Source organism: Perna viridis, chromosome 10 (genome assembly GCF_037379345.1).
Source record: "Perna viridis isolate PV_CMFRI_1.1 ecotype Kerala chromosome 10, ASM3737934v1, whole genome shotgun sequence".
Lineage (NCBI taxonomy): Eukaryota > Metazoa > Mollusca > Bivalvia > Mytilida > Mytilidae > Perna > Perna viridis.
Window position 1 is genome coordinate 27179586 of NC_142454.1, and position 16230 is coordinate 27195815.

Consider the following 16230-nt stretch of genomic DNA (forward strand, 5'->3'; position numbering starts at 1 on the left):
GCATACGAGTACAATATTCAAAACTGCTGTATTTACTTTTAAATGTATGCTCAAGATAAACTTTATCTTGAATACTACTGATTCTAATTGTATATAACCAATAACTATAGATGACAAGTCAAACACGGATGACAGATTTTAATTTTTTATTTCATTATACTATAAAGGTAAAAGTGACTGTAATTTTGATTATATTTGGTGATTTTGTAGAGTGAGAATGATCAAAATTCTACTTGAGAGGGAAATGTTGCTCCAGTTCCCCTAGTTCATCCTTTATTTTTTTTTTTTTATTTATTTATTATTATTATTATTTTTTTTTGCAATATGATATAATAAATGAAACATAAAACACTTAATACGCTTGAAGGTTTCGTTTTCTTTTGTTGTGCAATTGTTATTTGAATTCAATACTCGGGCGTAAACGGTAAAAAACCTTTGCATTGTTTCCTTGTACTGTAATATGACATTGCACTTTGCAACAGTGTGTAGATCACAAACAAATTATCTCATCGGGTTTTGTTTTCAAAATTCCAACCAACAATGCAAATTGAAGTATATGTATTATTTTGTCACACCTGTACGTATAATTCTCAATAACAAATTATATCGGTGTTGTGATATGGTTTTAAAAATACATGTGCACGACTGTACGTCATAGACGACACATGATTTTGCCTATATGTTGTATATATTATAGTTAAACTTATATTCAAACACAGATTCATGTTAAGCACACCAGTATAAATAAGTATAATACTTGAATCATATCTTATCAATGTTATTATTTGCTTTCCTTTGTTGGTTTTCCAAAGTCAGCACTTTAAGGGCAGTCATTATTTCTACATCAATATCTTACTCACTGAACAAATACAAGTTGATAGCCCAAATTACATGTATTATGCAGCGTATCATATATTGTTTTATATAAGTAAAAAAACAATAACGATTTCGAAAGAGAGATGTTGAATGAAAGATATTTAGTTGTAAAAACTATTCAATGTTGACTAAATATAACAGTTTAGACCACAGAAAATTTATATATTTTATAAAAACGAAAAGGATGCAATTGAGACTTTATGGTAAAGGTATAAATTTGTTTTATTTGAAATAAATTATATCAAGTGGTTATTGCATTTATATTGGTAAACATTATATTAAACAAAACATATTATGAGTTTTATATTATATATATTATATAGTTTTATATTAAGTTATATTATAGTTTTATGAGTCTGTTCGTGCATATGCTGCTCAGTAAGGGGAAATTCTAACCAATATAAATGCGAAAACCCTTTGATTACATGATAAAGAATATGTACTTAAAATATTACCAAACCGTGCGAGATACATGTAGTCTATAAACCACCATTACTTTTTTTAAATGAAAGATATAACACGATTGTGTATCAACAAATTCAGCAGTTATCACCTACTTTTGATTCAGAAATGTTACTATAAAAACGACCGCGGTATGATGTCACTGTTGATCAGCTTGATACTGTCGAGGTAGTACACCGTTGACATGTATGTAACCAGATGAGCACGTGTAAGTTATTATGTCCATATAACGAGTTCCCGGTCGTAATGCAATCCGTGAAAGTCATGCTCGATAGAGGGCCACAGTTTACTACATCTAAAACAACAAAAAAGAAATCTTGCCAATTGCGTAGTGTTTTGTCTAATACAATGGTTTCTTTCAATGATAATAAAAACAAGACGAGGTATCAATTGTAATTGATAATATTTTACTTTCAGGACGTTCCAAATACAGATTGCTTTCAGGACGTCCCAAATACAGATTACTTTCAGGACGCCCCAAATACAGATTACTTTCAGGACGGCCCAAATACAGATTACTTTCAGGACGCCCCAAATACAGATTGCTTTCAGGACTTGTCTGACTAGAGTAGGAAAATAAATGCATTTTGTATAATGAATTACACAGATAATCATAAAAAAAATGTTTCATTTTTATCAAATAAATGATTTTGCTTTTGTTTTGATAGTACGCTTGTCTCACAAATTTGTAAATAAGTTCCTGTTATACATGTACCACAGTTCGAAATCCAGTCATTTATAAAAAAAAAAAAATAAGGGCGAGACAAAGAAATCGGGAAGCAATATTTTATGTTAACCAAATGCCACAATTGTATACTAAATTACAGAAATAAATGCTGAAATTATGATCAAAATTTTAGTAATTTGCAATTTGCATATCTCACACTGTTGTCGCATATGATAAATCGTTATCAGGAAACCAAAAATCTAGCCTTTCGTAACTCAAATTAAGTTTAATAAATTTTAGGTTTTGTTTGAAACACAATCATACAAAAAAATAAAACCACTACTTAAGGTACATTTATACATGCATAAGGAACGTACTACAAGTTGGAAGTGTTCCAATTTCCTATATCCCAGCATGTTTATTCTACATTTTCGGTTTTCAGTTTATACCCAAATGTGCAATTAAGGATAATATAATGACCCTAAGAACAGCAGGGGTCGAGAGAGTTTCAACATCAGGGCATTCAACACTAGAAAGGATTTTACTTTATACCTGATCCTATCAATTATCAAATATAATTACATTAAAATAACATATAAGTATTCTTGATGCTGACGTTATACATTTATAAAAGTATCTTATTGTATAAATAGTTTGTCATAGTGTGAGATTCTGAAATTTTAATTTCGTATTTTGTATTCTGTAAATATTTTTTCCTTCAAAATGGAATTTAAAAAAAAAAACTGCCTTCTGGATAGAAAGAACCATGTATATATTTATTTTTTAAGCTAAAACAACGATGTTAAGTTTTATAAGGAAACCCGTATTGTTTGATGCCAATCGGTCATTCTACTTCTGTGTATTAATATAGTCACGTATTAAGCATGTGGTGTGACTGTTTTTTCTACATACAGTTAAAATGATATTATAATATATTATGATAGGTATCATCAAAAGAAACAAAAAGATAAAACACACAATAACACAAAAGAAGCAACGGTATGTGGTAAACATAAATAAAAAAACTTATATATATATATTGAAAATAACTCACTATTTATCAGACTATATGACACATGCGATGGGTTTCTATTTCGTATTGTTAACATTCCTTTCATATGTGGCAACACACCTGCTTCTGTGTATGGAGTTTTCATATCATATTATTACTAGGTCTTACCCTAACCATGGTAACTACGCATACTTTTTGTATCGCGATATACTTCTTGGAATTAGGCTTTTGGAACAGGGTCTTGTTGGTACAAGACATCACTACCGAAGTTTTTTGGTCGTCATCATAAACTCGTGGATCGTACCGGTGTATCCATCTGCACAGTCAAAACTGATTTGCTAAACGTGTCATAGTTTTCATGTCCTCTTTCGTCTACCTTGGACTGGACTTTTCATGAGCAAATCGGCGGGTGTTTCTAGAAAAGCAGAGAACGCTTACCTTACTGATGCACCTGGTTCATGCTCCAAGTTTTTGGCGGAGTCCAATCACGGGTTGTTAGGTTGTTAATTTACTTCTTTTGCTTTGTATTTTGGTTATTGTATATTCTTTGTTGTGTATGTCAGTTTTAAAATCTAAAAGAAATAAGCAACAATCTAACAAACAAAAATAAAAACCTGCATTTTCGTTTGAACAATTTAGCCTTAAAATGAATTATATAGTTTAGTACAAGACGTTTGCTTTACGAAACAGTGCGAAAGAAGATTGTATACTCTGAGCTCTGAAATTTGAAATTGGGGTGTACTGGTATAAATAAAGGCCTTGAAACTGGCCATTCGTTGATATCATAAATTTTACAAAACATTTCTTTCAATCTTCTATATTGAGGTCCGTGTGAATACTAAAATAAACAGGGGTAGCTAAGTGGTATGTAAACTGTGCGCTGCTGCATAAATGATCATTTATTAGTGTTGGTTTAATCTCCTGGAACAGATACATCACTGGTGATGGTTTGTCGTGTCAATATGTCTTACCTATCTGTATATTTGACGTTGGTTATTTTACATAATTCAATTGCTAATGACTGTGTTTCGTATTTGTTATAAAAAGAAGACAGTTATATTTGTTTCCAGAGGCCTGAAAGGTACTGGTGGTCTGTCCATTCCAATTATTTTATGTCTTGCCCATATGTTTCTGAGAGAATATAATGGCATTTTTGTATCGCGCTAGAACTCTAACAAATAGGCTTCTGGAACAGGGTTATGTTGCTACAAGATTGAAGTCACCACTACAGAACTTTTATGGTCGTCATCATGAACTCGTGGATTGTTATGGTGTATCCACCTGCACCATGAAAACTGATTTATTCAACGGGTCATAGTTTTCCTTTCCTCGTTTGTCTACCCCGGACTTGATTTTTTATGAGCAACTCGGTGGGTGTTTCTAGAAAAGCAGAGGACGCTTACCCTACCGGTGCACCTGGTCTATGCTCCCAGTTTCTAGTGGAGTCCGAGTTGCTCATTTGCTTGTGTTACTTTGTATGTATGTTTTTAGTTACTTTATGTTCTTTGTTGTGTATGTCTGTTTTCCATGTCTGGTCATTGTCCCTGGATAACATTCTTTTGATTACCGCTATAACCTTGATTATTCTTTTATAATTGCTGACCTCTCAAAAATATTTTTATACAAATGCACCATATGAAACAATTATAAATAAATAATTCTAACAACCAACTGTTGTTTTTTTTCTGTCGTTTCAAACCTTCTGTTTTTGATTTACCGAATAGTTTGCCTGCAGACGTATTGATTTTAATTATTTGAAAAAAAAGGTATGCTTGTAACTTATGTGGCCCTTGCATCTGCATCAACGTTAGTGTATGGATATATCAAACTAATATAATTGAAAAAGAGAATGTTCATATAACATGTGTAACATAATATCTAGTTATCTATATCATATCTGGTTTATATCATATTTGTGAGCAAAAATAAACAATGTGTTCTAGGGCACATTTGAGCTGTTTCAAACTGTACATGTACTGTTATTACCTGTCCGACACGCTTAAACGGAGTTTTGTTGTACTAGCTTGCAAAGTTTAGCTCCAATGTTGGCATGTCACTCAAATCGAAATTATTATTCAGACTCCTATAGCGTATCAACCGTCACTCAATCCACATTTCATGCTTATACTGCTACAGTGATGCAATCTCTCGTAATGTCGTTTATTAATTGGTAAACTTGCTGACATTTTACAACATAAGATGGTATTTAGTAATTGACACTTCACCGTTATTGTGAAACATATGCACATGTTAAACACCTGCATCCAGACGTCTATTGTAAGACTGTTCTCCTACGTTGTATTACCTTTACATATTATTGTGTAAGTGACTAACTTAAGTTTATTATATTCTAATTTGGTTAAAACATAGCGACAAACAAAGTAGTTGTATGACCGGTACATGTTTGAATTACATCTTGTCAAGGACTGAACAATTTAGGGATTTAATTCATAGTACTATAACCATTTAATTGTACAGTCACAAATTACTCGCATAGTTTCCGATTGTTCTCTTTTTTTCCCGCGTTTTGTTAGATTTTTCCTATTGATATTTTTTGTATTCAAATATACGGATATACCAATCCATTTCCAATGATTTCATGAAATATTCAATGATTTTGCATCTGGAACATCTAGTAAACCTTACATTACCGTATCAGTATCGATGCAAAATATAAATTGACGTTTATAAATTATAAACACACATGCATGACGCTAACTATACAGAAATATTCCAAGTTTGTTATATGAAACAAAAAATGCATTTACAAGGTAATATGTGTAAAATCAATTTAAATGACAGTTTTGTCAACCTCACATAGGACGCCTGGTTTAGACATTTTCAAATCTCTCCTTTCGAAATACTCTATTCTCTGAAGTTTACATTGTTACTCAATGTAATAATATAACTTTTCATTCTACTTGTTCGAATCCAACATGCGTTAATAGAAAAATAATTTGGTATTTTGTAAAATAAAAAGAAACCTCTATCTTAAATTTTGATTAAGTATCTTTTATATGAGTTAATGGTACAAGCCGAAAATAGTATAGCTTTTCCTATATTAAACTCATTTTTGGTCGTTAACACTTCTGAATAGGTAATAAAAGAAAATATTTAAGACTCAATGATTCAAGGAACACATGACATTGATATTACGACGTTAATAATTGTCTTTTGTACGAAGGGTGAAGTTTATAATATATGAGTAGTCAGATATACAGATAGCTTATAGTATGACCTCTATATCTGTATAAGTCTGGTTAGAAGAATTGGACGAAAGTTTAATTGGATTTGTGGGTTATTATGAATTCAACAGTGAACTGACAACGAAAGAAACGTAGATATACAAACATTCTATTAAAGGATTTGAACGCCAGTTTCACTATTGGTAGCTGATATGGATAAGGTTTAAGTTGATAACATATACTGTAAAAGTGCTTTTGTTCGTTGGGTATCAATTTTCGTGGTTGTCGTGGGTAGGCCATACCACAAAATGTGGTTCCAAGCGAAAAATAGATTCGTATTGATATGTATACTGAAAACCTCATAACCACGAATTTAAGAATCCATTATAAACTTATTTTGTTATTGAGTACGCAAACGTTTTTTTTTCTCCCTCACTCTTTGCTTTGAATACAACAGACGTCAATCATATTGCACATTTTGATATTCTGTACACTTGTTTTAAGGAGTAACCTCTCATCAGCAGCATTATAATTAAGTATTCCAGAAGATCTAATCTAAACTTTATTATCAATTAAGAAGAACTCAAAACCGAAGCTAATAAAATAAGAAGCCGAATTCATCACCATGAGGTTCTATCTTATGAATGAAGCCTTGTTGTTTCAAGTAATCAAATTTGTAATGCTGCAAATTTTGATAAATATGATTTTAAATTCTGAAAGTCCGACTACTGGGTCGGTTAATACTCGTGGGGTTCTTAAGTCCACTACCAGTGGCATGGACCCATTGGTTATTAAATACAAAAAAATACCAATCATATATTTTGCAAATTTCGATATACTGTACACATGCTTCATAGATACCTAAAGATGCAATACACTGTTATATACTCAGCGTAATTGTTGTACAGCTTAGGGAACAAAATTTAGCCGATCATTTGTATGACTGTACGTTTTGTGTACTTTATTGCATTTCTATTGAAGAAGTTGTATTTCAAGCTGTATTAGAACTGTTTTACCCAGGTGCATATTGTTAGCGATTTTTGATTCAAACGAGACAAGAGAATGTCTTATATATTTTAATACGAGATTATGGGTACTTTATGTATTCTTACATACATTTATACACAATTTTGAAAAAGGCACATACCGAAACTGACAAAACAACCATTTATATCGCCTTACAGTGACTTTACTACAACCATGACACTCTTTTGTTACCATTCAGCTGAACAATACAAAGGATTGACAAAGCTATTGGGACATTTAAACTGACCAGTTGCTATTGAAAGAGATGATGAATACTCACCTATGAATCTTTTCATAGCTAGATCCTAGTTATTTAAAGTTGAAGCAGCTATCTGGACTATTTTATTTTTCATTGGCGAGAGAAATTGAAATTTAAATATTATATTTTGTTTCTTATTTTGTATCTTTGCTACATTGCACAGAAGTCTCATATATTAATATAAAAATGAGACTTCAATTAATATTTATTCCCTCCTTCATAAAACTGGAATGGGCCTACCAATGTATCCTTTTGGTGAAAAGTATGTGATTCACACTATAGTTAAGGAACAAGTGTTATACAAAAGACAAACAGTATGCGGTTCGCGTGAATTGCATTTTTTGAAATAGTGCTCTTAGTTTATTTAATTCAATTTTGAGTATAACTATGACTAAGCTTAAAAGTGAATTGAGCGCTTTATTAATTGAAGGATTTCCATTGGAATTATGATGTTTCGGATTAACTGCACTGGTTTTCATAGTTTGGGATTAAGTATCATGTTAATAATAATTTTGGTTTGTGTTATAATATTATTGAGTTTCATAGAAATTATAATTTGGGATTATAAGTGCAATGATTTTCAATGAAATTCAAGATTTGGAATAATTGTTGTTTACATTGAAACTTCTCTGGATTAAGTGCAGTTCGTTGAATTTATAGCTTAGGATTTGAATGCTGTTTTCCTTGAAACTGTTGTGGATTATTGAAGCCCAGTGATTTTCATTCAAATATAATAGTTTGGGAATTAGTGCATTTTTTTAAGTGGAATGATTTTCATTACCGTAAAATGTAGTTTTGGATCTAGTGCAATGGTTATTTTTAAATTCAAGATGTGGATTTATTGGTTTGATTTTTTTTTAAATAGTAGCATAACATTGTTATTGTTATTGTTTATTCCATGAAAAAGTTAGAAAGTACAAAAAATACCAATTATGTAAAAAAAAACACATTAAATTCCATCAAAACACGTTGTGAGTTATATTCACAATCTGGGATAAGTCCATATAATGTGAAATTTAAACATAGCCAGTATTGGCTGCCTTACACCTGACCAAGTAAATTTTCATGGGTGAGTGACTACCTGTTCATCAACTCTTACAATAGCAATTGGTTAGTTTAAATGTCCCAATGGCTTTGTCAATCCTTTGTATTGCTCAGCAGATTGGTAACAAAAGTGTGTCATGGTGGTAGGAAAGTCACTGTAAATTTTGAAAAAAAAATAAATTTGCGTTTTTTTTTACTTTTTCTTTATAACACAAGTTAAACTATCAAGGTCGTCAATATTATTATCTATATGTTTAATAGACATAAACTATCCAGCATTCTAAATATCAAAATGGTTATAATAAGAATAAAAATGAATATTTATATATAAATATATAAATATATATGACAGAGACTTTCTTCGTATATGTATTAAAGTTTCCAATAAAGAAAATGTTGAATACATCTTTAACCGTTCGACTCCTGATATATTTTATCTTTCTCTCTATTGGATGCCATCGTGTCTTTTTTGCTTTCACTATCACGATATTAATTTATAGGTTTGGAATACCACAAAAAGCATACCTGTTGGGAAAACATTTGATACATCGACGGATGAAACCGGGATTACCGCTGAAAATAAAAGTCATTTCTGTATATTTATTTAAAAAAAAGCCTACGCCTGTGTAATAAAACATGTATAAGACAACAATTAACATTAAAATCTAACATCAGTATCAACAAAAGATGAGCTTAACCAATAGGTGTTACCTACATGTAAAAACAGTTAAGTAGAAAACTTCGTAATAACGAAATGCCAATGGAAATGGGAATGTGAAGAGGTTAAATTCTTCTTATAAAATATTGATAATATTTAAACTGACAGGGACACATAACAATAAAACAAATAAAGATTACAAAGAAAAGAGCCTGTCTCCTGTAAAACATTTATGGTGCTGCACAATCAATGTCAAATCCGGTTAATAGGAATGGAAACCAAGACAAATGTAGTGTATTGGTCATTTTGTCAAACATATAGGACACAACGGTTGACTATGTCATTGCAAAGACATTATAACTACCGATATAAGGATTTCAGTCTGGATATTAATATGTTCTCTGCGACATACTTAGCGCTACCAAAGAAAAATGTAAACTAACAACAAAATCTAGAATTTTTCCCCTTTAACTTTCATCCGTCGTCTATTCCCTTATGAATGTCAAGTCTTTAATTTCTAGCTTCCTAGGAAATATTAGATGAAGATTATCCTTATACAAATGATTTTTCATTGAAGAACCAAAACAAAAACGATATTAAAAAACAGGTTTATATTGCGATCTTTTCTTGGAAAAACTCAGTTCTGTAGGAATGAGGAATCAATTTGGCAAGAAGAGGTCGCACAATTGGTACAGTAAGAGATAAAAAGAACTAAAATGTATGAATAAGCTAGTAATAAGATTATCTATATCTGCTCCATTCAGGACTGCGAGGTATACAAAATGTATACATATGTCAAATCGTTAAATTCTACACACTTTTTTGGTCTTTTGGAAATATTACTGTTTGGCATTTGAGTTAAACATTTTGAAAATTTAAATAAGTATAAACGGGTCATTTTATAATTTTATATATTTCGTTCTATGTAGGTATTCGAGATGTGGAGGTGTATATGTGATAAACATTATAAGAGTTAATAATTATTTATTATTTTGTGTGTGTGTTGTTTTCGTCACTTACAACAAATGGGCGCTGTACCAGACCACGTTTTGTCTGCCCGACACGTCCGAGTCAAATTACCAGCTGAATGTCTGTATCCAGAATTACAGATGTATGTAACACTCTCATTCACCGTATGTGTCGGTTCAACTGGTGATATGGATGAATTAGATACACCAATAAGCTCTTCACACTTTATCATTGCTAAAACATTCAAACAAGTGCTTTTTTTTATTTTTTGTTCGAAAGTTTAATTTTCATATTTTCACTATATTGACGATACTAAACAAATCAGAATAATAATACCAAAACGCCTATAAAGGGGTATTAAAGATAAGTAACCCGTTAGTAAAACATAATAACTGACAAAAGAGCAACTAACATAAACAAAACAAAATAAGAATATACAAACAGGCAGGCAGCACGGAGCTAAAAAAAACAGCAACTAAATATCAAAGCAAGACAAACAATATATATCATGAGTATCGAATTGTTAACTTTAAAAGCTTATTCATCTTTTACATGGAGCAGACAGGTGTGATAGGCTGCCCGAAAATTAAAGTTATGACATTGTACATGTTCAAAACAACTTATTTAACTTGTTAAAATATGACAATAGAAGTATAAATACCTTTTTTATATCAATAAATACAGTGCACAAACCACTTACAAAAACTGCTCTGCACATGTATGTTTATGTTGCAAAAATGTAAGTTTAAAACATCTTATAGACAGTAACTAGCAAATGATTGATTATACCTCTTGTTTATTGACGTCTTGATCAGAGCCCATATCTTTTTCAAATAACATTGATCCGCCCCTTCCTTGGGCAATAATGTTTTCTTTGTACTTATATTCTTCAACAACTATTTTATTATCATGTACAATGCATACGGCTTCTAAAAATTTAGTATAAATAAGAGTAAAACATTCTTTGAAGTTCTGTTTCGTCTTAACTTCCAAAGAGACTGTTTGTGCGGGTGAAATTTCACAAGGAATCTGGTTTGTTTTTTAAGCTATTTAAGAGAAATTGAAAATAAAACTATGTATGACTTTGGTACGTACAAAGATGAATCTCAAAAACCCTAAGTCTCATGGCCAAAACGTAAGGTATACTTGATACTTTGCATATGTTTCTGTTCATAAATGAGCCCGAAAACTATACAAATTGTCCGGAAACAATTATAAGTTAAGACGTGAAAATTTGCCACCTCAAACCTCATTTTACAAATCTTCTGTTGCAGATCGAAGAGAGAAAACTATGTTTGTATTATTTGATTTTCAGTTAAAATTTTTAAGATACGCACTGTGGTATTCTACCGTGTCTTATTATCTCTTAATCAATGATAATGCACTAAAATGCAACTAATTGTGGGGGTATTTTTGTTCAGTAATTAAATAGTCAACTATTGTTGGAAAAAAGTTCTTTTGTTCATTTTTGGAGCTCTATTCATTTGATCTTTACATGTTACCTGTTTAGCGATACCTATAAGCATTATTTCAATTAAATTATTTATCAAAGCGTATTGGGGTCGATTGGTCTTTGATCCCTCCTCTAATTGATGCAAAATTGCAGACAACTTGACCACTTTTCAGTTCGAAAAGAATGATTTTCAAAAACTACATTAATTAATCAAATAATATAGTCCTGTACCCTCCAGGCCAATTAAAGTTCTAAAAAGTCTTAGCCGTCCACTCTACTATTTTGGTTTTGTTGTTTTGTTTTGTTTTGTTTTGTTCAGTTGTTTGTTTGTCTTTTGTTTTTGTTTTTGTTTTTTTTTTTTTTCGTTTTATTATGATTAGCTTTTTGGCACAAAAACTTACTGCAGTTCGGGGGTTTTCCTAACCATGTTCCGTTCTCTGTGCATGTCATCTCAGAATTTCCGGCGGTGATTTCATACAAATTATTACACTTGAATGAAATGGCATCACCATTACAGAATGTCGTCTTTGTGGCATGTGGGACTGTTGTAATAACTGGACAGTTTGAAACTAGAATAAAAAATATGACTTCACATAAATTAATGTTAGTGTTACATACTTGTGATGATTGAAATATTATGTCAAAATTTATTCATAACTAATAAACAGTATGGTGTATTTTCTAATATATCATGATTAAACATTGGTGAAGTATACTTAGGTTTTAGTGGCAAATGTTCATAACCTCCCTTTTATAATGTTATTATTTTCTATTGAATCCATTTGAACATAAATGATCGGACATCGTTCACTAAAAGTGGAATATTTTGCATGTCATAAACATATTGCTGATACCCCGCATATGCGCCAAAAAAAAGAAAAGAAAACATATTGACTGATAGTACAAATATATACACAAACTGAAAGAAATAGTAAGCAGATGGACCACAATAACAGATTGGCGTTTCGCATTGGCACGCTCACATTTGAGGGAAAAAAATAAAAATAACTTACCTGATTCACATGTACCATTTAATGGTTCACATAGCCTAATGCAAAATGGTAATTCTTCAGATGTACCTTAAGAAATACATATTGTATTTATATATTTGTAAGTCATTCCTTTTTTATGGATGATGGAAGGGAGAAAAGCTTCTTTTTTTTTTTTTTTTTTTTTTTTTTTTGTCGTTTACCTTTCTGCCTTTGGTAATTATAAGTACCTTGGGTGATCATATTTGCGTAACCGATCCCATTAAGACATTTACGTAAATGAAACTCCATTTTTGACCGTTTATCAAAATAAACAAATCCTTACGGAGCATACAGATTTTTCTATATATCTTTTATCAAAAAGCAACAACTCTGTGTTCCCTTAAGGGTTGGATCTAGAACAGCCTTCTACACTGTATTTAACTGCTTCTTACATTTGTTTCTCTTTTTAAAAATTGATTACCAATATTGCGGCTTACCTTTGCTCTGAAGAGTTCTGATGTCATGAGGTGGGTCACTAGTATTATACTGACAAAATGTGTTCTCAACAGTGTTTGTAGAAATTGTAATGTCTTCATCTCTGAGTCGATACCCGTTCGGTAGGAGTTGTCTGTTCATCTAATGAAATGAATTTGTTAGTAAGTGCATCTTATATTACCTACTATGATACCCAAACATTGAGTATTAAATGTGTACAGTAAGAAATAAAAATTTCTCATTGATCTTGTCACCTTAAATAATGAGGTCAGCTTAATTTCCTTTCCGTACTTGAGGTCACAAAATAACTATTTTGGTTTTTGTTTTTACCCAATCGGTATTTTGTTTCTCTTTTAACACAAAGGTTATACTTATGTTCAAGCAAATACTTGTGTAGTATACTATGCAAATAGACAAAGGTGTACAAAACGAGATCAATGGAGATTGATGAAGACGATTTCTCAATGAATGTGAAAGTGTGCTCTATATAGAAGTGTAACAGGAAGGTGTTTCATTGACGTTACTGCTCATGAATACTTCCTGTGTCAATAATTTTTGCTTCGAATACTTTTTTATACAATGTACTTCTTGCTGTTGTTGTTGTTGTATTGTTTTTTTAAGGTTTGCTTTGTATTTAAGGTTTTTTTTTCTGTTTCAATATCAAATTACAATTGCAAGTGCCGTGTGTGTGTGTTTGTTTTTAAGGGAATAGAGAGACGACTGACTGGGTCGGAGATTGAGTAATTTAAGCGATTTGAGTGGTGAGCCTACCGGCGGACAATTGATTCTGGACGCTGGCACAATAAAGATCAAGGATCACAAAATCAATCAATAAATCAATCAATCAAACAATCATTCAAATAAAATTTTTATTAAAACTACAATACATACATGTACTTACCATTTAGTAAAAAGAAATAAAATAAATCATCCGTTACTTTAGTCATTTTCATGCACAGATATATTCGGACATCTGCACTAATATCTTCATCACGAAATGTATTATCACTTCTACAAAATTACAAGAGGTTAAAAACATGGATACATAATTGACGAATAAATTCTGAGATTGGTATTTAGGCGCATTTAATTTCGGGTGCAGGTTTTAGTGAAATCATATACATATGTATATACCTTTGTTGATTTGAAATGTACAAAGGCGAATGTTCGGTTTTTTATTCAAATTCGACCCAGAAAACAAACCTGTCAAAGCAATGTTTGTACTAGTACTATATTTTGATCAGGGATATGTTTAGTTAGATAGTAAAACTTGTTTAATAGTTTACCATGAAAAACACACAAACGTTGTGCAAAAAGGAGCAAAATATGCTAATGTTGCCAAATTTTGAAAACACTTGAGTTAGTTACATTTCTTTTAAAGAGACATCGACCACACATTTACCAACTATGAAAGCAAGTTGTATCAAACAAATCTTTAAAACAATATAATAAGTTGTAAAATTGTGTGGTTGTTGCGTGGTTAATATGTCCGAAACGAAAAAAAAACAAGTGTCCACGAAATTTACAACCATGTACGAAACGTAGAAGACATGTTATTCGACGTCATTTTGACACATAAAAGTTGAAATAGAGTGTAAAAATTTTATTTGAATTTAGTCATCTATTTTAAACAAAATTAACAAATAAATCTCTCCAGTTGGGTAAGCTAAACATTTTAGTAAACAACAGCTCCGGAGACTGGTAGCCTTTTTATGAGCAACTCGGCGGGTGTTTCTAGAAAAGCAGGGGACACTTACCCTACTGGTGCACCTGGTCCATGCTCCCAGTTTTTAGTGGAGTCCGAGTTGCTCATTTGCTTTTGTTACTTTGTATGTGTGATTTTAGTTACTTTATGTTCTTTGTGTATGTCTGTTTTCCATGTCTGGTCTTTGTCCCTGGATTACATTCTTTTGATTGCCGCTATAACCTTGGTTCCCTTGATTACGCTTAGATATATCAATAACGGATTAAACAATTGAATTAATACATGATGATATTTGATAGATACCTGAAAATAAGTATGCTCTTGTCAGGTGAAAGAGTTTGGTTAAAAACACATGTGTATGCTGAATAATATGATGTTTCTACCATTAAAGTGAACGATGTAAGTGTATTTGTACCAAATTATCCTGTCCTATCACCATGCCCGGGGCGTTTGTAAATTCATGTTTTATCCATTAATTCAGTAGATATTTCACAGTCACGGCTCTCTGAAAAATGGGTCATTCTGTGTCAAAATATTTACTGTAACAACTGCCTAAATGTCATATTCATAGTTAATGTAAAGAATGTTAAACAAAACATAACAGTATTATATGGCTTCATTTCCACCCCGGAGACAAGCAAAATGAAAAGCTATAGTTTTCAAATGCAAAAGTGTAGACTATTTTGAAATTGTGCAATTTTTTGTATTCTTATAGAAGGAAAATATATATGTCAAGAATTTTAAAAACATACAAATGAGTTTGCCTGTTAACGGTTGTATGACTACATGTTCAAATAATGGGTGAAATGGAGTTAATAAATGACAAAGCTGACGTCATATAGTTGGTAATGTGAAAAAGGAAAGGTAGCATAAAGTTTTTAAACATAAATTGAATAAGAGTCAGGGGATGAAATAAGCACTTGGAATGACTCTAAATTACTTTGCAGGATCATTGCAGTTTTATTTACGGATGTCTAGGGCAGTAAATTTGAAACGCAGGAGAGCTACATCAACATATATTTGAGCATTTCGACTTTTAAAAACAAAGTAAGGATAACTGATACAGATATACTGTTACTGAACATCAAAGGTTTGAGAAAGTACTCGACTTAACATACAATGGTCAGCCCATAGCATCCGACGGTATCTACAAAATGTAAAAAGATGTACAAAATGGGTCGCATTTTGTATAACATCAACGTATCACCTCAATGTGCCAATGTTATCATTTATTTTATTATGATTGTTATTATTATTGTTGGCAGTTTTACGTATGTTGATTGTGTGTTTGTCATAAATACATGGTAAATGACAGCCAGTTAAGTGACTTAACTTGATTTTCCCAAACATAGACTATATTGAAATAAATCCCCGAATCGGTGAATTAGTATTTTAGCATAAAGATGTGTAATTGTACGAAACAAGGTTGATGAATGTAATTCTTATCT

At 31.4% G+C, this 16230-nt stretch overlaps 1 protein-coding gene and 1 long non-coding RNA gene across 2 annotated transcripts; both read right to left on the minus strand.

Annotated features, from left to right (window-relative positions):
* Positions 1-8671: 8671 nt before the first annotated feature.
* LOC148605198 (membrane cofactor protein-like) lies at positions 8672-12758 on the minus strand. The gene is made up of 4 exons (XM_088547960.1): positions 12625-12758; positions 12013-12180; positions 10210-10392; positions 8672-9104 (listed from the first exon to the last, which is right to left on the minus strand). Exons 2-4 carry the CDS (start codon positions 12059-12061, stop codon positions 9013-9015), a joined length of 324 nt encoding a protein of 107 aa, XP_088404086.1. The 5' UTR covers positions 12062-12180; positions 12625-12758; the 3' UTR covers positions 8672-9012.
* A 13-nt stretch (positions 12759-12771) lies between these two features.
* On the minus strand, positions 12772-15339 carry LOC148605199 (uncharacterized). Its single transcript, XR_015915795.1, has 3 exons — positions 15086-15339; positions 13979-14088; positions 12772-13218 (listed from the first exon to the last, which is right to left on the minus strand). It is a non-coding gene; the product is annotated as an uncharacterized LOC148605199 (long non-coding RNA).
* Positions 15340-16230: the final 891 nt, after the last annotated feature.

Excerpts from the sequence above, each read along its gene's own strand:
- LOC148605198 (XM_088547960.1), bottom strand. The coding sequence starts at position 12,061 with ATGACATGCACAGAGAACGGAACATGGTTAGGAAAACCCCCGAACTGC. Across the intron at positions 10,393-12,012 it reads AGGAAAACCCCCGAACTGCA|CAATGATAAAGTGTGAAGAG; the intron begins GTAAGTTTTTGT and ends TGAATGTTTTAG. Across the intron at positions 9,105-10,209 it reads TGGTACAGCGCCCATTTGTT|CGGTAATCCCGGTTTCATCC; the intron begins GTAAGTGACGAA and ends TTTTATTTTCAG.